The sequence below is a fragment of the Epargyreus clarus genome, unplaced genomic scaffold (genome assembly GCF_041222505.1).
Source record: "Epargyreus clarus isolate Ecla_fem2 unplaced genomic scaffold, WU_Ecla_fem_2.2 ptg000035l, whole genome shotgun sequence".
Lineage (NCBI taxonomy): Eukaryota > Metazoa > Arthropoda > Insecta > Lepidoptera > Hesperiidae > Epargyreus > Epargyreus clarus.
Genome location: NW_027332240.1, coordinates 2,598,035 through 2,623,372, shown reverse-complemented (window position 1 = coordinate 2,623,372; position 25,338 = coordinate 2,598,035). Strand labels below are relative to the sequence as shown.

At 37.0% G+C, this 25,338-nt stretch overlaps 3 protein-coding genes across 3 annotated transcripts in view; 2 read left to right on the top strand and 1 right to left on the bottom strand.

Annotated features, from left to right (window-relative positions):
- Positions 1-21,458, top strand: part of LOC140756634 (heparan-alpha-glucosaminide N-acetyltransferase) — a 36,041-nt gene extending 14,583 nt beyond the window's left edge. Inside the window, exon 11 of the transcript XR_012103907.1 lies at positions 21,382-21,458. The gene's annotated coding sequence lies outside the window, so the exon portion shown is untranslated. The remainder of the gene's footprint in view (positions 1-21,381) is intronic.
- Pgi (glucose-6-phosphate isomerase) lies at positions 496-17,794 on the top strand. The gene is made up of 13 exons (XM_073092204.1): positions 496-728; positions 1,978-2,117; positions 2,657-2,825; positions 3,534-3,642; positions 4,265-4,429; positions 5,455-5,567; positions 6,214-6,340; positions 6,769-6,863; positions 8,119-8,277; positions 14,232-14,364; positions 14,875-15,016; positions 15,944-16,138; positions 16,702-17,794. Exons 1-12 carry the CDS (start codon positions 511-513, stop codon positions 16,132-16,134), a joined length of 1,761 nt encoding a protein of 586 aa, XP_072948305.1. The 5' UTR covers positions 496-510; the 3' UTR covers positions 16,135-16,138; positions 16,702-17,794.
- Fen1 (Flap structure-specific endonuclease 1) lies at positions 19,002-24,893 on the bottom strand. Its single transcript, XM_073092182.1, has 8 exons — positions 24,700-24,893; positions 24,324-24,389; positions 23,591-23,794; positions 22,437-22,582; positions 21,591-21,758; positions 20,718-20,936; positions 19,962-20,111; positions 19,002-19,186 (listed from the first exon to the last, which is right to left on the bottom strand). Exons 1-8 carry the CDS (start codon positions 24,779-24,781, stop codon positions 19,079-19,081), a joined length of 1,143 nt encoding a protein of 380 aa, XP_072948283.1. The 5' UTR covers positions 24,782-24,893; the 3' UTR covers positions 19,002-19,078.
- Between the last annotated feature and the right edge of the window lie 445 nt (positions 24,894-25,338).

Sequence of the window (25,338 nt, the reverse complement as noted above, 5' to 3'; positions counted from 1 at the left end):
TAACGACTCAACCTTAAAATAAAGTGAGTTCCCCATACAGGACACCAATATGGGTTACTATACTCTTTGCAGGACACTATCTATTAAACAGTTATAAGCAAAGAGAATATAACCACTACGTTTAGTTATAAGTAGATACTGAAAATGAACGGTTTACGACGGAAGCCTTCGTGTACAAAGTCGATTCCTTCGATTTATTAATGTTTATCTAAAGTTTACAAAAACATTCGATAATTATTGAAATACTTTCTATTAATGGGATTCTTATGAGAAATTAATGTCACTTAATATAATTCAATATTAATCTATCATGCTATTACTCAAGTATTTTACTCATTTATTATCTTTATATCCTATGTAATTATATATTTTTAATTTCACGCAACAAAATATTTCAACATTTTAAAATAATGTTTTCTTTGCCACCTCAATAAGCATACAAAATGTTTCAAATATTGGAACATCTCTCTTGCAGAAACGGAACGTAAGTAACCTTCGTGTGTCATTGAGATGTCAAAAAGACATTCGTTATCAGTATTGATACAGCAGTTTCGGTCCTACCGCACTTTTAAACCCGTTTCCCTTTCTCTTTTAAATATGGAACCAAAAGTAAACTTAAAGCAAGATCCCGCTTACCAGAAATTGCAAGAATTCTACAATGTAAACGCTGACAAAATCAACATTCAACAATTATTTCAACAGGATCCCGACCGGTTCAATAAATTCAGGTAGGCAACATATTTGAATTTTAAATTTAGAATATTATAGTTTTCTGTAAGTATTCAATTGTATGCTAAAATAACATACTTTTTATTATTTACGATTGTGTTATGCCAGTTTGAAATGCATTTGTTTCACATTTCATAGATAATAAATTGGTTTTATTGCAAAGGTCGTCGGTACATAGAAGCAATGTCATAAGATGGCTAAGATGCCTATTTTTTGTTACTAGCGAAAGTACGAATTCACAATTCACATTAAAAATACACATTCGCATTAACAATTAATTTTATATTCAAATAAGAATTGTGTAATTCAAGTAATATATATAAGATAATAACTCATTTAAACCTATTAATTAAAACAAGATTTACCTCTATATGCTATATAAAAGTTACATATATTGGCCATCTCACTAGCTAAGCTAAGTGGTGATGACTATACTTCACACTATAATGAGAACACAGGCATATAAGTGTTCTTACTGTATCCTTAAGTACTTAAAGTACTTAAAATTATGATAATTTATGTCTCATATAAGCATTAAAATGGGAAAGGGGGGGTGGCAATGTAAACCCCCAATAATAGGTAAAATTTCATACCGCTAGCTATCACTGCATTTTTATATTAAAAAAATATCCATGGCAGTCTTAAAAATCTCAGTTAGATTGCAGAACTATCTGAGATTAGACTTTGATGTATTAATATCAAAGTAGAGATGTATGTTCCCAGAAAAATGTCCACCTACCCACTACAAAACTAAAACAACACTAAACACTGCTGTTTTGCAGAAATAGATGCAGTGCTGTCTCGATAGTCAAGCCATGGATGGGTTTATTAAAAGAATGAAACACGCCAGATAAATTGACAACCAAAAACTAAGTTTATTCATAATTATTTTCCTACCCACATCTTTTGACACCACCTTTTTTACCACTTAATAAACTTGTTTTTTTTTATAATATAAGTGATGATGGTCAGTGGCTACTGCCGCCCATGGACATCTGCAATCAACCCCAGATAGGATTAGATATTCCTACCTAAGGTCAGCCATAGATGTGCTCCTACCCTCGGGAAAGTATAAAGTGTGGTAAGGGAGACCCTTACCACACTTTTCAAACCAGAACACAGCAGCAACACTGCTGTTATGAGGCATAAATAGGTGTGGTGGTGATGCCGCCGGTGTCTAACCACAAAAGGTTCTACCACCTTAAAAAAATATTAAATATTTACTTAAGTTAAATTTTGTGCCCTCAGTCTTCGGCTCCCAACACCCAATGATGGGGAGATCTTGCTGGACTACTCCAAGAACCGTGTGGACGAGAACACCATGGCTCTGCTTCTCAACCTCGCTAAGAGCCGGAACGTAGAACAGGCCAGGGATGCTATGTTCTCTGGTAAATTATTATTTAATTTTACCCTACCTCTACGGTAATTTTTTGCATCTATGTGTATAGGATAATTTTCTTTGGTAATCCAAATAGCTTGACAGTTTTTTACATATGAGGTGTCATTTAAACTGTAAGGAATATATAAATGTAATAAGGATTAATTAAACAATATAAAAAAATATGCAATACAATTTATAATGATGAGCTTACTTTTTTTAATATAATTCAATCTGGGATAAAGAATATAATAAAAAGACGAAGTTTGCATTTATATCTACGCAGTCAAAATGAAATCAAACTGTTCTATACAATATGTATAAATATATTAATATCTTCCAGATGGACCTTACCTGTAAAAATTTTGTATGGAGAAAAATATATACATAATAATAACATAAGAGTTGTCATGACACTTTCGATGCATATAGATTTAAAGGTCTTATGCATGTTCCTACAACATTGGATAATACCACAATGCCCTAAACATAGTCTCACTCTGCCCCTGGGGCACAAACTTTGAGAACCATTACATTGTACAATTTCAGGTCAAAAGATAAACTTCACGGAGGACCGAGCAGTGCTGCACATCGCTCTCCGGAACCGTCAGAACAGGCAAATCCTGGTCAACGGGAAGGACGTCACGCCAGATGTGAACGCTGTGCTCGCGCATATGAAGGAGTTCTCTGATCAAGTCATCAGTGGCCAGTGGAAGGGGTGAGTAGAGATCATCATCATCATCATGATCATGATCAGCAACCCATTACTGTCCACTGCTGGGCACGGGTCTCTTCTCATAATAAGAAGGATTACGCCATAGTGCACCGCGCTGGCCAAGTGCGTATTGGTAGACAAACCTTTGAGTTTTTTTTATTTCAATCTCTAAGGTATGCGTGTTTCCTCACGATGTTTTCCTTCACCGCTTAGCAGGTGATAATTTATTTCGAATACGCACATAACTTCGAAAAATCAGAGGTTTCTAGAGGTAGAGATAGATTGAAAATTATTTTCTACTTTTTAGTTGATTTTATCATAAAAGCGTGTTTTTTAGTTTTTTGAACTATATTTATAAAGCGAATAGCAACTGTGTTTGGGGGCCCGGAGCGGATCGACCCATTTGGTCCTCTCTTAGTCCGCTAGAGGCGTGGTGATACATATATTGACATTCAAAAATAGTTCGGTATAGATTCTACTTTCAATAAGATATTTTTTGATTTGATTTGATTTAACGCTTGGAGAGTAATCCTAGTAATGGTGGTGTATTTTATATTGTGGCGACTATCTGCGAGTTGTTAAGAGATGGCTAGTATTTGAATCGCGCTATCGAAGTTTTCTTAACTTATTTATATATACAATCTTCAAAGGTGACGAGTAGCGGGAAGTCGCCATGTGGCTTATTTTGATGACATGTAATTTTTATTACAGTTATACCGGGAAGACCATTACGGATGTGATCAATATTGGAATCGGTGGGTCTGATCTTGGACCCCTCATGGTCACTGAGGCGCTCAAGCCCTATGCCAACCACCTCAAGGTATGTAATCTTTACTTAAGTAGTTTGTAGAAGGTGTAACCCTTTGTGGTTCGAGTCTGATGACACTTATCTCCAAACCTATTTCTGCCTAATGACATCAGTGTTAAGGGCTATTGGGTGCTAGTTAGAAGAGAAATATACTTTTCCAAGGCGTTTCAGCTTAGTTCTCAGGGGTAGCGACGCATCTGTGGCTGACCTCAGATAGGAATCTTATCTTATCTGGGGTTGATTACATATGTTCATAGGCAGCAGTAGCCACTTACTATCCGGTTGATTGCATACTAGTCTGCTACTTCTATATACAAATATTATAAAAAGAAATTAGTACGATTGTATCATAGTTGTGAAATAGTGAATATTTGTGTTCAAAATCGTCATTTTGTATCATTTGATTTGGATGACAATGCTTAGTTAGCTTAGTGACATCATTCTGAATCCAATATGGCGGACGACCTAATATTGCGCACCAACCTTTTTGAATTTCAATTGAAAGGGTACGGAAAGACGAACAAAGTCGATTTAAAAGCTTTCTTAACATACATGAATCTCAATTCAATTCAAAGGGTACGAAAAACAGCAAAGTTATTTTTAGAAACTTATTTAATACAAATAAATCTCTCAGGTACACTTCGTCTCCAACATCGACGGCACTCACCTAGCGGAGGTGCTGAAGCGGCTGAACCCTGAGACGGCGCTCTTCATCATCGCCTCCAAGACCTTCACCACCCAGGAGACCATCACCAACGCCACGTCAGCCAAGAACTGGTTCTTGGAGGTCGCTAAAGATGTAAGTCATTATCTATACTAGTGTTACTCACACCTGATATTAATATTCGATCTTGGATAGATCTTACCTAATATTTGAAAATTTCTTCATAATGGACATTGTCAATTTTTATCATTGCTAGATAAAAATTGGATATAATATGATTTTCGGACTTGAGACGAAATTGAAACATTTTATTTAAAAAATATTTATAACGGATGTACGAAAGATTTACACTTAGGATTACGATTATCGATGTTTTATAAACGCACAGAAAGTTAAATGAAAATAAATCCTTATCCTTACTAATATTATAAATCCGAAAGTAACTCTGTCTGTCTGTCTGTCTGTCTGGTTGTCTCTTCTTCACGCCCAAACCACTGAACCGATTTTAATAAAATTTTGTACAAAGATAGTCTGAGACCCGAGATAGATAGTTTTTATTCCGGAAATCCCACGGGAACTAGGGATGGCGATCTAAGATCGATTAATCGGAGAATCGATCTTTTGGACCCAAAACATCGATTATTTTAATCGATATTAGTAAGGATTGAATCGTAAACTATGCATTTGATCTTTAGCAAAGTTGAAGGTACGAATTTTCAGTTTTATGTTTGTTAGTACGTTTTATTATTTTCTTTTAAACGCGGGCGAAGCCGCGGGCAAAAACTAGTATGTAGATATGGAATGGATCTGATATTATTAGATAATTCTTATATCTAACTGAGGATCGAACTGGAACTTAATCACATAATCGCTAAACGGCTCACCAGATTTCAATATGTGGCTAGCTCCACCATCAGCCAAGATCTATTTTTTTGCGGAAACATTAGTTATATTATTGTAGCGACTTCCCGCTACTCATCAAGAGATGGCGCTACACGTTTCTGAATCACGCTATCGAAGTTCTTAGATATATACAAGCTTCGAACTGAGATTGTCGGATCACGGCCGTTCCCCGGACATGATCACCTAGCCCAGGGAGATTTATCTTAGCCAAAATTATCACTTGAATACAATTATAGATATATGATTTGTATTTACAGCCCTCAGCAGTAGCGAAGCATTTCGTAGCGTTGTCGACGAACGGAGAGAAGGTGACAGCGTTCGGGATCGACTCCAAGAATATGTTCGGATTCTGGGATTGGGTGGGTGGCAGGTATGTATTCAAGTTATTCTCTTTTTACTATCGGAGAGTAATGTTTTTTGATATATGATATTAGAATAATATTATCGCGGAATTGAAACAGTTTAATATGTAACTCAAAAAAAAAATTGTGTTACCACGTTTTTATTAGCCTGTATGTATATCTGGGTATGTAAAGGAATTTTTAAACTCGATTTTTATGGTTTAAGAAACTTTATTCTTATAAGAATTTTTACCGACTTTGAATGGTCAGATTAATTCAAAATTTTGGACAATTATCATTTATAATATAGGATTAGGAGACTAGCATGCAGTCCGCCTTATGGTAGTAATCTGTAATCAACCCCGGATAATATTAGACTCATACCAGAGGTTGGCCACAGACGCCTCTGACTACACCCCTGAGGACTAAGCTGGAACGCCTCGGAAAAGTGTGTCTTCCTAACCACACCCTTCAAACCAGAATACAGCAGCGCTTAACACTGCTGTTGTTAGGAAAATGTGTGGGTAGGTTTGTCTCGAACACACGTCACTACTGTCATACGGTGACAACCGTGACTCAGTTTGTGTGCGACCGTCGACCCGAGCGGACGTGGCGGTGCATTAGCGATACAAATTTGTAACAAATATAAAATAAAATAAAATGCTTTGTTCTTAGGTACTCTCTGTGGTCGGCGATTGGTCTCTCTATCTCGCTGTACATCGGCTTCGACAACTTCCAGAAGCTTCTAGAAGGAGCCAGCTACATGGATAATCACTTCACAACCGCACCTTTGGAGAAAAATGTAAGTTACATTCCTTGTATGTAAGATGTTAAATTCATTTAAATATAATTGATTTAATAAACCATTTATAACCAATTACCAAAATATCATTATAAATAATTAAATATGTTTGGAAATAATAATAATAGTAATTATAATTACATTAATAAAATAGTGTGTGTGTATTATTTTTTTTAAATGAACTTCCGGGGTAGGGAAATGGATTTTAGAACATCTATTGATGTAGTTTTAGTTTTTTTCAAAATCGCCGCGTCCAGCATTTTTCGCTTTTTTTAGTTCTGTATTTGGCCCTGAAGACCCATTTGAAAAATTCACCCTTTATAAGTTTATATAATTTAAAGTAGGAAACTATATTGCAGTTTAAACTTATGTTAAATATTATGAAAAAATTCTTGTTAAGACTTATTTCATAGTAAATGTATTTCCAGGCGCCGGTGATTCTGGCGCTGCTGGGCGTGTGGTACAGCAACTTTTACGGCGCGGAAACACATGCTCTGCTGCCATATGACCAGTATTTACATAGGTATGTAACATACTTTAATGTTTTGAGACAATTACAAAAGAATTATACGCTCAAAGTAGGATTGAAAGTATATACTGCAAAGTGAGAGAGTATGACAGCAGTTTCTTATATGGTGACCCCCATTCATTTTCAATTTATTATTTTTAGTATTTGTTGTTGCTGAGGCCACTTTCATACATATTCTGTAAAAAATTCAAAATTATCTATTACAGTTCTGCAGATACACCCCGTGACAGACGGACAGACAACAGAACTTAGTAATAGGATTCCGTTTTTACACTTTTTTTTTTTTATAATATAAGAGTAGCAGACGAGCATGCAGTCCACCTGTTGGTAAGTGGCTACTGCCGCCCATGGACATCTGTAATCAACCCCAGATAGGATTAGATATTCCTACCTGTGGTCGGCAACATGCGCCGCTACCCCTGAGGACTAAGCCTGAACGCCAGAAAAGTCTGTCCCCCTTACCACACCCTTCAAACCGGAACAAAGCAGCGCCTAACACTGCTGTTATTAGCTAGAAATAGGTGTGGCTGGTGCCGCTGGAGTCGAACCACAAAGGGTTCTACCACCTTCAATACAATACACATGTTTTTGAACAATTACAAAAAAGTATTTTCTATCCAACTTTGAGGATATAGCATCTTTTGTGACTATGTAGTGAACGTTAAGGAACGACTCAGTCACATAACAAATAACTTCTGTGCCAATTTAGAGTAACTTACGAAAATAAATTAGTTACCGCTTTCATAAAATAAAGGAATATTTCAGTTTCAGTTGTTAGGCGAAAACTCTAGCGCGATTTCTGCTGTAAGAGTAAACTGAAATTATTATTTGATTAATTTTATATAGCAGCTCAAATAATTATAACAAACTAAATATATATAACTTAAAGGTGGCTGACTGACATAGTGATCTATCAACGCACAGCCCAAACCACTGGACGGATCGGGCTGAAATTTGGCATGCAGGCAGATGTTATGACGTAGGCATCCGCTAAGGAAGGATTTTCATCAATTCTACCCCCAAGGGGATAAAATAGGGGATGAAAATATCACTTTGTAATGCGAGCGAAGCCGCGGGCAAAAGCTCGTAACTAAGAATAATGTGTTACAAAAAAAATATCAAAGATTTTGATTGATTTGTTCGATGATTAATGACAATATTTTTGTATATTAACCAACTATTATCTTTCAAAGTGGGAAATTTGATGCGCCATATGGCAGATTTTTTTATATATAATGAATTGTTTTAGGTTCGCGGCATACTTCCAGCAAGGTGACATGGAGAGTAACGGTAAATATGTGACCCGGGGCGGCCAGCAGGCGGACTACTCCACGGGGCCCATCGTGTGGGGAGAGCCGGGGACTAATGGACAACATGCCTTCTACCAGCTCATACACCAGGGGACCAGGTAGGAATTTTATATGGAAGATGTGTAATGTATTGGCCTTAACCAATATCATTAGGTAGCCGTCGCTGCATGTTTCTTGTGTGTTAACTCCCTAACATAGCATACCAAGTTTTCAAAAATAAATTGTTTTTTCATATTACACATTTGCCTTAATTTAAATTACATACTTTTTTAGTTTATTATGCTAGGTCTTAAATAAAAAAATGCTAGAAAGTAATAAATTGTCACTTGCTTTAATGATGAACGAAAATATCGCGAGAAAACCTACACCATTTGAAGTGTATGTCTACCAAACTGCACTTGACCACTGGTTGAATAATCTGTAGGCCAATATATATGAGTTGAAATTAGGAGTAATTAGTTTGAATTTAAATTAAAGATGTTGAATTTTGATCACATTTATTTAGCCACCCAAGACACAGGTATTTGTTTCGGGGGCGGGGAGCAGACTAGTAACACAACGTTCCCACGAACCAAGCGAATACGATCGCCATTGCTTGCCATGCACATTGCACTTGATTCGTAGAATCTTTTGTGTCCCTACATCACACCCCTACCCCAAAAAATAAATTGTATACAATACAATACAACATTATTTAAAGAAGAGTAGGTTACTTATCTGAAATTACCTTATTTTTAATATACACTGGTCTCTCTTATGGGACCTCGCAACAACACAATACAAAAATGATAATGGCTTTATTACATGAACATTAAGACATAACCACAAGGTATTTAATACATTACTTACATAACTTACACAATACCTTAAAAAAACTGTTTGCTGTTGCTGGGGTACAGTCGGTGCCATATTATTATGTACCTTAACCGACGTTGGTGCAGGGATTTTCTCTATGGTTTTCATTAACCATTTCCTGGTGAAACTCCTGCACTTCGATCGAATAGCATAACACAATATTATTCCTAAAATAACAGCAACTACCAATATACTAATCCATACCATGTTAAGTTTGGTTTCCATTATATTTGATATATTTTGCACTTGTGTAAATTCTACTTTGTTACTTTCGTCGATAACGGGTTTACTTTGTCCCCAACCCATTTTATCGGTTAAAATAATTTTTACGTTTTATAAAATGAACTTAACCGTAACGGTTATTGATTGTTAATGAAAAGTAAAATAATTGAATAACTCTACATGTGCAAAAACAAAAATGTAATTTCTATAAATTTAAATATAAAATCTAGTTAATTAAGCATAATGTTCATAAACAAGTGTCATTACAATAGGTAACAATACAATTGCAAGTATGCACTTTCGTAACTTCTTATTGTTAACTAAAAACTGCATAGTACTGCATAAAATAAAAATTATGTATATTAAAAATTAATGTGTATATGTGTGTCTGTAAAAAAATAATGTATATAAAAAAATAATATTTAAGTAAATCTAATTGGTGTTCTAATAATTCGTCCACTACGAGTTTTACGACTCGTTTGATTTTCCGGTTGAACATCCATAGGCATCTCTACATTTTCTGAAGAATTTGCTATATTTACAATCTTATCTTCATTATCAGATGTTAATAATATATAAGCTGGTTTCAATCTGTCAATGGAAATGCTAGCTTTCCTATTTGGCAATTGAATAACATATACTTTACTATATCTTTTTAATACTCGATACGGACCGTGATACGGAGGTTTTAAAGGTCTCCTTACCGTATCGTCACGTATAAAAACAAAATTACATTTTAATAAATCAGAGTGAATAAAAATTTTACGATGATTTCTGCTTGAATTATTAACAGGTTTAAAGTTTTTAATTGTTTTCTGAATAGTATTAATTAAAGTATAAGAATCATTAGGTTCTCGATGTGTATATGAATCATAAAAGTCTCCTGGTAATCTCATTGACTTACCAAATGTCATTTGAGCTGGGCTAACGCCGTTATCACTACGACATGCATTCCGTAACCCAAACATAACAGTAGGCAACTCTTCCACCCACGATTTATCTGTAAGTCGCGCAGAAATCGCTGATTTTAGACTACGATGGAACCTTTCCACGGATCCATTACTCATAGGATGGTAGCTTGTACTTCGTATTCTATGTATGCCTAAGACTTTTAAAAGTTCATTAAATAAATAACTTTCAAATTGACGACCTTGATCTGTAGTCAATCTGATAGGACAACCATATCGCGTAATCCATTCATTATATACTACTCTAGCAACTGTACTAGCTGAAATTTCTTGTATAGGAATGGCTTCCGGCCATCGACTTTGCCTGTCAATAATCGTAACTAAATATCGAAATCCTTGTGGAGAAGTCGGTAGAGGACCAACAATATCCACATGAATATGTTCAAATCTATTCACTGTAGGAAATTCACCTAAATCAGAAACTGTATGTCTACTTATCTTTGCACGTTGACATTGTAAACATGTTCGTGCCCAGGTATTAACATCACGATTCATTCCTGGCCAAAAATATTTTTCAGAAATCATTTTTCGTGTAACACGTATACCTGGATGACTCATATTATGAATACTATCAAAAGCAATCTTTCGAAATGCCGTAGTTAAATAAGGTCTAATTTGGTCATTATCTACTAAACAGTAAATAGGCTTATTAGAAAAAGGTAAGTGTATCTTTTTAAGTGTAATATTACTATCGTTATTGTTCGCCGTAGAATGCAAGTACTCGTCTGTCAACTGCGCGTCAGCAAGTTGTTCGAAGTCGATACTTGTGGGACACGTTATTGTTTCTATGCGCGATAGCGTGTCTGCTACGATATTATCCGGGCCACTAATATGCCGTATATCAGATGTAAACTCACTTATGAATATTAATTGTCTAGTACGACGAGGTATTTCCGAATTATCTCTATTTAATTTACTAAAGGCATGTATTAAAGGTTTGTGGTCCGTAAAAATAATCAGCTGGCGACCTTCAAACATTTTCCGAAAATATTTAATAGATAAATAAATTGCGAGCAATTCTCTATCATAAGTAGAATATTTTTGTTGGGCTGTTGTAAGCTTCTTAGAAAAATATCCTATAGGTTTCCATTCATTACCAACCTTTTGTTGTAACACTGAACCTACACACATATCCGACGCGTCCGTCATCAACGCAGTAGGAACATTGTCATCTATCAGTGGATGCGACAGAGTAGCGGCCTCTTGCAACGCTAACTTACACTGACTAAAAGCTTCGTTTGCTTCATCCGTCCAGTTAATAATAGTCTTGTCGCGCTTCTTAGAATTAACTAAGTATTTATTAAGTTCGCACTGATATTCAGAAGAGTTAGGTAAATGTAAACGATAAAAATTTACCATGCCTAGAAAACGTCGCAATTGCTCGACCGTTTTCGGCTTCGGAAAATCTATAATAGCCTTTACTTTTTCTGCCAGGGGTTTTAAACCTTCTGTTGAAACCTCGTGTCCTAGAAAATTAATATTACTCTGTCCGAAAACACACTTAGCTAAATTTATAGTTATACCGAATTTACTAAACCTTTTAAAAATAATTTCAAGATGTTTAGAATGCTGCTGTTCATCATTACTTGCAATTATGACATCATCCAAATAACAAAAAAGAAAATCTAAACCTTCTAACACTGTGTTATTCATAAACCTTTGAAAAGTTTGAGCGCTGTTACGCAAACCAAAACTCATACGAAGAAATTCAAAAAGTCCAAATGGTGTTATAATTGCAGTTTTTTCTATATCCTCTGGAGCAATAGGTATACAATGATAAGCTCTGTTTATATCTAATTTAGAAAATATTTTCTTTTTGGCCAATATAAATGTAAAATCATGAAGTCTAGGTATTGGGTACCTATCAGGCTTAGTTATAGCATTTAATTGTCTATAATCACCACACGGTCTCAATTCACCATTCTTTTTGGGAACAATGTGCAAAGGGCTTGCCCATGGGCTTTTAGAAGGACGACAAATTCCTAGTTCCTGCATAACCTTAAATTCTTCCTTTACTTTTTGGTACCGATCCGGCGGTAAAGGACGTGCTCTAGCAAATACAGGTGGACCTGTTGTCTCAATATAATGCAAAATATTATGTTGAGCTTTAACATCATTATACGAGACTGGTCTAGTAATATCCTGATATTTACTTAATAATTCATGATAAGGGTGACTGTCACGAATTGTATTAACAGCAGGTTGACTAACGTTACTGACACATGCTAAAGTATTAATATTTGTTACCTTGTCAATCAGCCGTCGGGCACTCACATCCACTAATAACTTGTGAAACGTAAGGAAGTCTATACCTAATATTGGTTGCTTAATGTCCGCTATAACAAAATCCCACCGATAAGGACGTCGTAACTTTAAATCTAACACTAATGATTTAGTTCCGTAAGTTTTTATTTCAGTTCCGTTTGCCGCATAAAGTTTATACCGCGTATTTTCTACCGCTCTGTATTTTTTTATCACTGGTAAAACGGAAACGTTCGCACCTGTGTCCACTAAAAATGTATAACCACTATTATTGTCCGTAACACGAAGACGAGAACAAGGCCGTATTTCACAGATGTCTCCGAGATCCTGTGTGCCTGCCGTTAGTTTTCCGACGATCCTGGCGTAGAAATAGATGGTCCCTTCCAGGCACAGGACTTAATGCATTTATGTGCCTTATCATGGTACTTGTAATGATAGAAGCAAAGCCAATTTTTGTTGTTACGCTTGCTTGAAGAACTACGTTGTCTGGTCTGCGAGTGACTTTGTCGTACATTACGATTTCCTGGTCTTCCACGCTGCATCTGGTCGAATTTAGTATTTAGTTTCGCGATTTCAGCTTTGATTATGGCAATATCTCCATTATCGCTTCTAGACTGGCGCTGGGTAACCGTAGCTAATTGTAGAGGTTTGGTAGCCTCCAGGACGTCATCAGCTATATATGCCAAATCTTCTAAATCCGTAGACTTGCTAACCGCTAATACAGCTCGTACTTGTGATGGTAAGTGCTCCTCCCACAGTATTCTCACTGTATCATCGGGAAAATTCTTCTTAGCCAGATCCTTCATCTTACGCAAAAGCTGGGAAGGCTTTTGATCACCCAAGTCCATGTCTCTTAATAATTTCTTTATTTTCAGGTTCGCCGTGTCTTCATATATTGCTAGTAGTCTATTTTTCAACGCTGCACATTTCTGGCTTTCAGGAGGATCCAATATTATATCAGTTATCTCGCCGATAATTTCCTTGTTTAATTTTGACAAAATCAGATCAAAATTAACTGAATCTCCTAGTTTCTGTGGTGCTAAAATGGCCTCTGTCCTAGCAAACCACACGCGAGGATAGTCGGTCCAAAATTCTGGTATCCTCGAAATAAGTGAGACTGCTCCCACGTCGCCACTGGTGTTAATATCTTTATTCTCAGCAACCGCGGTCTTACTTGTAGATTCCATCTTTTTACACTATTCACCAATTTAGTTCACAAAAAAGTTAATGTTTACTTGTCAAGGGTAATGTTCACTTGTCGAGGGGTAACGTGCACTTGTCGAGGGGTCACCAATTGTAGGCCAATATATATGAGTTGAAATTAGGAGTAATTAGTTTGAATTTAAATTAAAGATGTTGAATTTTGATCACATTTATTTAGCCACCCAAGACACAGGTATTTGTTTCGGGGGCGGGGAGCAGACTAGTAACACAACGTTCCCACGAACCAAGCGAATACGATCGCCATTGCTTGCCATGCACATTGCACTTGATTCGTAGAATCTTTTGTGTCCCTACAAATCTAAAACCCTTTTGTATATGTTCGATAAGTTTGTGACCCTAAACATGTTTACTTTTTTTTGTCCCTATGATTATAACACATTATTTCTCAGTTTTTATTCTGATACTTTGTACTTCAAAGGAGGCTAGCACTTAGTAATGTGTGAAGTAAATAAATTATTATCGTTATTTCTAAGAGCACCTGCTGTGCATAATTATTACTTCTATATTAATTATTTTTGCAGGTTGATTCCCTGTGACTTCATCGCGCCCGCCCAAACCCACAACCCGATCTCTGGTGGACTCCACCACAAGATCCTGCTGGCCAACTTCCTCGCGCAAACTGAGGCGCTGATGAAGGGCAAGACTTCTGATGAGGTATGTATAGTCCGCGCCAAACTGCTAGTCCGCTCTGAATTTGTTGCGAGCAGGTGTAGTCATACAATTTGCTATGGCCACGCTATTCATTTTATATTCAGAGAAGACTAGCAGATTTACGCGGACTATACTTTAATAATCGTAATTTAAAAATCGCTAATATCCACATGCATTCCACTTGATGGTAAGTGACCACTGCAGCCCATAGACATCAGTAATCAACCACAGGTCGGATTAAATATTCCTTCCTGAGGTCGGCTACAGATGCGCCGCTACTCCTGAGGACTAAGCTGGAACACCTCGGAAAAGTATGTACCCTCACCCTTCAAACCAGAACACAGCAGCGCTTAACACATCGTGTATTAGGCAGAAATAGGTGTGGCGGACGTGCCGCTGGAGTCGAACCACAAAGGGTTCTACCACCTTAAAATTTGAATTTGATAGGTTGAAATTTAGCCCTAAATTTGCAGTTATTATTGTATCATATAATATGTTATAATAATTATCCAGGCCAAAGCAGAGCTGGAGAAGGCCGGCATGGCCCCAGAGGCGCTTGCTAAGATCCTGCCGCACAAGGTGTTCAAGGGCAACCGCCCCACCAACTCCATCGTGGTCAAGAAAGTCACCCCGTTCACCCTTGGCGCGCTTATTGGTATGTCTAGTATTATCTAGTTCATTTACGAAAAATTAAAGTGGAGTTAACTAAATAAATATTTCCTTAAGTTTAATTGGAACTTCTTTAAACGTGATTTGAGAGTAACTGAGACCTTTTTATGTACGAAAATATTATTAATATTACGTAAATATTAATATGCTTATGGACACAATATTAATAAGTACTTGTTTTAATTTTCATCCTATTTTTAGTATTTTATTTCATATCATGTTTTGGCAAAGATCTTCCTTTCTAGCCAGGCTAGGTGATAGTTTCAGTTCGATGCTTGTATATATGAAAAATGTTGAGAAAATTTCCATAGCGTGATTCAGAAATATGTGGTGTCATCTCTTGACGAATTGCGTTAAATCATCACGCTTTATTTATAAATATTTAAATAAAGATTATTTATTAAACGTTGTAGTCGTCGTAAACAAACGTAAACGTTGTAAACGCTGTCGTGAACATCTGTATTCAACACCTGATACTATTGGAGTCTTAGATTAGCCATCAATGCCTTACTTAATCTCCAAAGATGTTGCTACTTGTTTGAAAATTTTAAAAGCCCTCAACGTGTTTAAAGAAGTTTCACTACAAATTACTACGGTTAGCCCCTTTAGGGTTTCATACTCAAAGGGTAAAAACGGAACCCTATTATCAATTCAAATTCAAAAAAGTTGAAAGTAAGTGTGGGTCGCCATACAAGAAAACGCTGTTTTTCGACGTTTTTCGCTTTATCTATGGAACTGTAATAGACAGAAGTTTACACTTTCACAATGCATGTATTAATGACTGTTATAATAATAAAAACTAAAAATAAAATATAATGAAAACTTTGGTGGTGGCGAAATGGAACCCTCTGAGTGCGAGTTCGATCTGCACTTGGCCAATTATTTAAGTTTTTTTAAAACCATTCTCTTCCAGCTATGTACGAGCACAAGATCTTCACCCAGGGTGTGATCTGGGATATCAACTCATTCGACCAATGGGGCGTGGAGCTCGGCAAGCAGCTCGCCAAGGCCATAGAGCCAGAGCTCCAGGACTCTACGCCGGTCAGCAGCCATGATGGCTCTACCAACGGGCTGATTAACTTCTTGAAGGAGAACTTTGCTTAATTTGGTAATTATTTTATTATGATATATTCCTATGTATCCCTAAACGGTGTTAAACGTTCCAGTATTCTGGTTTGAAGGGTGTGGTAAGAGACATACTTTGCCGAGGCGTTCCAGTTTAGTCCTCAGGGGTAGCGGCACATCTGTGGCCGACCTCGGGTAGGAATATCTAATCCTATCTGGGCTTGTTTATAGATGTCCATGGGCGGCAGTAGCCACTTACCATCAGGTGGACTCCATGCTCATCTGCTACCCCTATTTTATAAAAAAAAAGTGTAGTAAGGAAGACATGCAAATGTGAGGTGGTCCATCTCAGGCCTTAAGAAGGGAACTGGGGTTGATTACGTGCATTGATTGTGATCAAAAGACATTAAATTTTCGATGAATGGTGCGCAATTTCAAATTTAACTCTTATATTTTTCCCTTTTGTAATAATAATATCACTATATTTTTCGAATATTACTCGTAAATATTTTGCGCTAAAGGTCTTTTTAAAAAAATATGTCTTAATTTTTAATACATTCACATGATTTTATTTAAAAATGTTAATTTAGATTGTTTTATTTTTAGGTTGGGATCCAGTTGCAGAGATGTTGAATGATTCTTAAAAGATATTTAAACTGATACCCGCCGTATTTATCACAACGGCTGAACAAATTTCAAATCTTTAAAAATATATTTATCTTTACTTCTTAAATTATTAAAAAAACTTGCGACAAATGTTATATTTTATAAAGTATTATTTAAAATTAATGTTTATAACATTTTGAAAATTCTTGAATGTGATTTATATTCTCTGCTTTAAATGTTTAGACGTCTAGCTTGATTTATAAACGCTTATGACCGGTATTTTTGTATTATGATTATGTAACAGTCGACCACTAAAAAAGATTTTTTTGAAATCTCAACACTAAAAGTGTGAAATAGGAGTCAAATGTTTGCATGTCGTTAGTTTTGAAGTTAAGGTGTGATAAGGTTGATGGTGTGGTAAGGGAGACATACTTTTCCGAGGAATTCCAGCTTAGTCCTCAGGGGTAGCGGCACATCTGTGCCCGACCTCAATTAGGAATCTATTCTTATCTGGGGTTGACTACAGATGACCACGGGCAGCAGTAGCCATTTACCAACAGGTAGACTACATGCTCATCTGCTACTCCTATATTATAAAAAAATGTAAGAGATGTGATATAAGGACGTTATATATACCTAATGGACCTCTATAGGCTTTTAGTCCCACGCCTTATATGTTATCTGTGTGATGTCAAATTCATTATGATAAAATTGTATTAAAAAAATATTGAAAATAGTTATTTCCTACCGTTATTGAGCGTTTATGAATGAGATTTTGATATGTAATTGTCTCAAATTATGAAGTTTCAACTGTAGTGTCATTAAGTAGTAATGTATGTAGTTGTTCTTTTGCTTATATTTATTAGAGACTAGGAGAAAATGTATTGTCAGCTATTTTAACATTTTAGATATACTATTTCAGAAACAATATATGAAGGTTATATTTGGGAAATCTGTTTGGAAGTAAAGATCTTGGAATTTTATAGAGAATATTTTAAAATGTTTATTTATAAAAGTTATGTATGAAATGTTGCTATATAGACTAGCTATTTGTATGTGGTTGTAAAGCAATAAATTGGTTGCCCTTTTTTAACTTTGTTATTTGTATATTTTTACATGGCTATCTCATACCAGATGGTCATAGGCTGTGACCATGATTACCTAATTGTCCCACTACTGGGCACGAGTCCTCTCAGTGAGCAATTTTGCCCACAGTCCACCACACAATTCAATTGCAGATTGGTTAACTTCACATATTCTTGAGAGCTTCTTTTGTTGCGCTATTCTCAGGCATACAGTATTCCTTCACCATTAATAAAAGCAAGTGATAATTAATTTAACAACTTCACGAACAATATATTCCGAAATTGGAAATATCCACAGATACGGATACAGATGTTGAAAAATAAAAGCTTGTTTTAAGAACCAGGATTGTATAAAAAAATGCTGTTTTTAAGTTTGTAAAAAAAGGAAAACACTGAACTTAAAAATAGTACATTACAATACGAGGACGAAAAATTTTTTTCTGACAAGTGTGAGTTTGCAGGCCGAGCCGCAGGCGAGGACTGCAATCACACGAGTCAGAAAAACATTTTTCGTCCGCGTGTTGTATAAAATTTTATATTACGGGGTCGGAAATGGGGGTTTTTCGCACGCGAAGCGTGCGTAAAACGTCAATTTACGCACGCCGTGATATAAAGGTTTATTTCGTCTTTATGTTCACCAAGTCATTCACACACTCAATATAACAATTAATTCACACATTCTTACATTCGCGTCATAAATGCCTGCATTTTTAATCATAATTCTTATTCTAACTTATAACGAAATTTAAACAAAAATATGACAGTACGATACATCGTTAATTATTTCTTGGTATTATTTAATTGAATTAATTCGCGTGTGTATTATAATAACATATGAATTTAGGCAATATAGTAAACATTAGAATATATTGTAGTATATAATTAAATCTACAGTATCAATAAAATCCAATATTGCGATCATTGATATTGCGATTCATGTCAAACTTTGTCGGAGAACAAATACACTTTCTTTATGATTGACACATTAAAGAACTGAACACATTTATAGTGCCGTCATTGCACAATTAACGTATTAGTCAAAGTAACTTTATCTTTTAATTATCTTAATTATTACATCCATTTATCTTTTATTTTGAGTTAATATTGAGTAAGTTCTAGTTTTATTTCAACAACAATTATCGTTTCTTTGTTGTCGCTATTCCGTTATCAACAACAATTTTTACACATAATTATTATTACAAAAATACGCTGATATTGAAACAATGATGGAACATAATTTTAATATTTTAGCTGAATATCATCCATCAGAATATGAATAGTCAATAGTATATTTATTTAGGCTTCCTACCCCTTCCACCCCCGGTCTTCGCTTTCTTATTTGTCGCATTTTTCTTTTCTTCTTCCGCTTTCCGTTTAGGGTTGGGGGTTGTAGATAAAACCTGTAAGTATTTATGATTATCAAAGGTGGTGAAGAGATTTCCAACGATTCATCAAGAGTTGGCGCTGCTGAATCACGTTATCGAAGTATTCTCAACATTTTGTATATATACAAGAACTGAATGTTGAAGCGGCGTGCCTTCTATCTATTCCGAGCCCGCCGGGAGATCTCCCTTTGCCAAAGTGGTAAAACTTGTAGTTGCATGACTCTAGAGATACTATTTACAAATTTATTTTTGTCTAATGCAGCTGTGCAGCACTCCTGTGATTTGGTTTGAAGGGTGTGGTAAGGGAGATATATGTCGGAAATGGCGGTACTGAGGCGCTTCCGGAGCGCTAGCGCCATCTAGTGGCACTCGATAAAGTTAGTGTTGGAATGCCCCGGTGTGGGAACCGACCAGGCTTGCGAGCGAGACGAGACTAGACTTTACTGTTGGCGGTCGGCCGGTGCGGACACTAAAATTATCACGCGTTCCTCGAGCTACTTATACCTGCCTATCTAAGTTAATTCTAATCGAAGCCATTCCTGTGTTGTAATAATGACCACTGAAGCCCACAGAAGATTATGATGAGCAATCTAACTTCTGTTCTAACTTAGTGCTAAGGGGTAGCATACTCTAATACATACATACGCCTCTAATCTTTTCTGGGGTTGATTACAAATATCCATGAGTTACAGTGGCCACTTATCATCAGACTACGCTCGTTAGCAACACCTATAGTATAAAAAAGTCCTCATTGCTCTTTCCAACTTCATGTTACATAATAAAACATTACCTTGAAGAACCCATCTAGGCGTCCTTGCGTGGTGCCAGTACGAGCCTTCATGAGCTTCTTAGCCCCATTTCGGACCCTATCCTCATTAAATTGCTTATCGCCACAAAGGAACTTGACTAGCCCTTCCTCATCTGGATCTGTCCATTTTAACTGGAAAAAGTGTACACATAAAGTGTAAATAAAGTCATATAAAGACCTCAGGATAAAAATGTTTTTAAATTCCATACTTATCATAAGGTTAGAGTTATTGAGCTTAACTTATAGTTAAGTAAAACGAATCATGGTCATTAAGAGGAAATCTATAATTTTTTCTATAACCATTAATTAAAAGTATAGTGAATTTCTAAAAATCACATAAGTGTAAAGAAACCATTGCCTTTGCATGTGGCTGTGTTCCTTTGGATTCTGCAGTTGCCTGGGATTCTTGGAAATCACGCAATCACGTTAAAGGTGGTTCGACTCCGGCGGCACCACCGCCACAAGTATTTCTACCTAGTAACAGCAGTGTTAGGAGCTGCTGCGTTCCGGTTTGAAGGGTGTGGTAAGGGAGACAGACTATTCCGAGGCGTTCCAGCTTAGTCCTCAGGGGTAGCGGCGCATCTGTGGCCGACCTCAGGTAGGAATGTCTAGTCCTATCTGGGGTTGATTACAGATATTCATGGGCGGGAGTGGCCACTTACCGTCAGGTGGACTGCATGCTCGTCTGCTACTCCTATATTATAGAAAGAAAAAACCTTGGTGTAGAATTAAACTCACCTCAATATCCTTAGCACTCGCCACCTCAGGCGCCACAAATAGTTTCCTAGCGTTCTCAAAGTCCCAGTTCTCCGGCACCACATACTTTTTCGTGTCAATATTCCTCATCACCTCCTCGATGGAGCGGTGTTGCCTGATCAGTTCGATGGCTCGCTTGGGGCCGATACCCCGGACTGAGCCACAGTAGTCGCAGCCGAGGAGTATACACAGGTCTATGAACTGAAAAAGGTTTCTGTTATACAAGTGGCAAATAAGCAGGAAATTCAACTGTTGATAAGTGGTAAGTGTCGAATATGTATAATCAGGGGTTCTACTTGATGTTGATTACAGATGCAATGCCACTATTAAGGACCTTGAAGGGGTTAGAACCCTTTTGTGGTTCGACTCTAGCGGCACCACCTTCACATCTATTTTTGCCTGATAACAAGCGTTAAAAGCTGTGTTTTGGTTTGAAAGGTATGGTAATGGAGACATACTTTTCAGAGACATTCCAGCTTAGTCCTCAGGGGTAGGGGCGCATCTGTAGCCGACCTCAGGTATAAATATAATCTTATCTGGGGTTGATTACAGATGGCCATAAGTGGCAGTTGAACATTGTCACAGTGAAGAGTGATTGGGGTGACTTAGTAAATACATTATCTTAAAGGTAGGTGTGGTAAGGGAGACATACTTTTCCGAGGCGTTCCAGCTTAGTCCTCAGGGATAACGGCGCATCTATGGCCGACCTCAGGTAGGTATATCTAATCTTATCTAGGATTGATTACACATGTCCATGGGCGGCAGTAGTGACTTACCATCAGGTGGATTACATGCTCGTCTGCTACTCTTATATTATATAAAAAAAAGCAATGTATATTGCCACTGGCCACTCACCTCGTTATGATTAAGCTCAAGTCCAGTCAGCACTTGATCAAGGTGGAACTCCTGGACAGGCATCTTGCGAGCCTCAGAGAAGGTCAAGTGCCGTAACAGCACGTTGGCTCCGAAGGTCAACGCGTCCATGTCTTCAGTGGCCACTGCAAACACCTTGCCTGCTTTTACCTGTAGAAATGAATATTATTTATAAAAAAACACTATAACATTTCATAGAACATAGCCTATACCATTTTGGATCATATAGTTGGTTAGATTAGGTTGGGATATGAAAGAAAATATATAACTAAGCAAGACGCGGTATAGGCCGCGCCAAACTGCTAGTCCATTCTCAAGTTGTTGCGAGCAGGTGTAGTCGTACAATTTATTGAATTTACTATGGCGAAGCGATTCATTTTTATGTTCAGAGCAGACTAGCAGTTTTAGGCGGGCTATAAGAACGTGCAAGCAAGGGGGTCCAAATAGATGGGTTTATTTGAAGGTGGGTAGGTCCATTGTAGCAGCCTCGCAGGGCGCCTCGAGCACGGCACGCTGTGACGTCACCACCAGCCGCCGCTACACACAGTGACGTCACGCACCAGCTCAGCGCATTGCGCCTCGGCTTCACAGGGCGCCTCGAGCACGTCGCGCGGCGGTCGTGACGTCACGACCGCCGCGACACAGAAAGAACCCTCACCAGCTCAGCGCACTGCGCCTCGGCCTCGCAGGGAGCCTCGAGCACGGCACGCCGTGACGTCACCGCCAGCCGCCGCTACACACAGTGACGTCACGCACCAGCTCCGCGCACTGCGCCTCCAGCACGGCACGCCGTGACGTCACGACCGCCGCGACACAGAGAACACTCACCAGCTCAGCGCACTGCGCCTCGGCTTCGCAGGGCGCCTCGAGTACAGGCACTCCCATCAGCGCCAGCAGCTCGCGCGCTTCCTCGCCGTGCCGCCGCGTCACCTTCACCAGCCGGCGGTTGAACTTCTCCACTGACGCCTGGTCACCTGATAACACACATTTTCTACATAAAACCACATAACATTCAACAGGCGATGCCCAGCGACTTGCATACATGTCGCGAAACAAAAAATGTCCTAATCGGCCCATGGACATACATACATGTCCGAATTTAGCGCCTTGGTATTTGGCTTATTTTAAATTATCTACGAATTATTTGTGGCTAAAAATACTTTTAATATGTAGTATGTGAACCTATTTTACCGGTACAACGTATTCCTTTACGTCATCAGTACAAAAAAATAAAATTATGACATTTCTATTCAATGACTTCTCGGTGTCGAGTGAAAAGTTTGGTAAGGAGCACTCGGGCATCTTCGGCCGAGTTCGGCTGGACGAGTAAGTTAAGAATCTCCTGTTTAGTTGCAAGTGAAATACATGTTTTTACATACATAAGCTGTGAGAGCTTGCAGTTCAACTTATGGTTAGGGATAACTACCACTTATGATATCTGTGGCTAACTAGTACTAACTGAAATCCATTACAGATATGTTGCCACTCACAATTACTAAGTCACCTCAATCCATATCATGTGCAACTATCTATGTGGTCTTCTATACTATACGCATAGATTAGTAAAGATACTTCGCCGCCTTGAAATTGAATGAAGCCACAAATGGCTTATTATAGTATGTTCTTTTTTTGAATTCTTGACAAATAAAAACATTTTTAGAGAAAATTTACGAATAAATAACTAATACTGCGTAATTTACATGAATTTACATAATAAATAAATAATTATTTCAAATATTTTAGGTATATTTTAGCACGGAGACGTGGCAAAACTTTTTTACGCAACTATTTCAATTCTCAAAACTGGGTACATTTTCTAGTTAGGAATGAGTAAACTTTACTAATCTATGACTATACGTAATAGAAAACAGATAATATTGATGTCAATTGGCAGTGACCACTTACCATCAGCAATCTCATTTGCTACCACCCTTATAAAAAAAAGTATTGATTTGACAAAACTATAAAAAATAAAAGTTTACCAGCTTCAGTCGCCTTCTGTAACTCTTTCTCTGCTTCTTCCCTCCTCTCGGCTCTCTTGTTCAGCTGATGGGACTTCATGTCCGGTGGTTTCCCATCAAACACATATACCGGCTTGATTCCATTCTCCACCAAGCGAATGGTGCGGTAGAATGTGCCCATGAGATGTGAGGTTGTCTCTCCATCTACTGAGGTTAGCTGGGCACCTGAAAAAATATAATGATTTATTGTTTATTACAATTAGAATACTTGAAAAGCTTGATTTTTTATGTGGCCTGTAAAGGAAAGGAAATTAGAGAATTTAACATGACATGTAATAAATATTTTTTATTTGGACATCAAACTATAATTCATACAAAGAATAATATAAAAACCTGTATGAAAGACAGGCTTATTTCTGGCAAGTATTCGATAATAAGTTCAAAACTAAGACAGAAATACCACCGTCATACAGTCAATATTGTATACCCTAGTACCCTTAAATTCTGCCTCTCGTGTAGGAGGGTCTTGGGTTTGAATCCCAGGCTTTCAAGGAGGTGTAAGCTTAGAATTTAATTATCACTGGTATAATGATGAAGGAAATCATTGTGAGAACTTATAAGTCGAGGTTCTGAAAGGTGTTTAAAATCTGCATGTTTTTCATTATGAGAGGAGACTCGCGTCTAGTAGAGGACAATAAAGGATTGATGATGATGAAGACTAATTATTGTTATATGGACATTACATATAGCTTACCTTCACTTCTAACAGCTATTAAAAATTGGTACAGGCTCATAGAAGCATCAATCGCAATTTTTCGACCTGTAACAATCAATATTACATCATAATATAATTTTAGATCTGAAAACTCACTTAAGTCACGAACTCTAACTAGACAAAACTGCTAGAGACTTCGAAATCCCAGCAATTCCTTGACGAAACCATCCTAACCTTTTTATTCAATAACCTATTGACGAGAGAAAACATATATGTTCTAAATGTAAAACTTCGAAAACATACCCGATTTTAGGTACTGTTTTTGATAATTTCATATTAATAACACTATACGTATTACATCAACAGAAGAATATCAAAATATTGTAAAAACAATACAACATAAGCTAGTACTTACCAAAATAGTTTTTTATCTCCAATTCTTTAACGGCGTGTGGCGCGATATCAGCAATTAACTTGGATAAACCTAAAATACCCATTTTGTTAGTATAATTTCACTTTAAACACAATAGAGAATCAAATTTACAAATAGAGAAATTTTGCGACCGCCCAAACAAATTTGGCGGTAAATTATTAAAATTTGACAGTTGACAGTAGAAGAATGGACATTTTTATTTTAATAGTGCTGTGCTTTGGTATTCGAAACATAAATAATGTACGAATACAAACTGTCTGAACGGACTTTCCATGCATTTGCTTCGATTATGAAGGCTAGGCAGAGTAACATGGGGATATTTGGGTATCGTGGGTGTGATTTTTTTCTCTTGAAAAACATAATTCTAATCTTTAAAGAAATAAATAATCAGGGAACAGATCATGATTAACTATTTAGAAAATATCGGTGTCATTAAAATTATATAAATAAAATAATTATAGCTTTTTTACCGATTAAATTAATATGTTTCATATTTTTAACTTATATTTTTTTGTCACACTACATTCATTCATTACTTGGCTTTTGCAACATCAAGTAAAATTTTATGTGACTATGACTGGCAGACTGTCACTCCTGCTCCGTTAGGAGTATAGGTGTTCT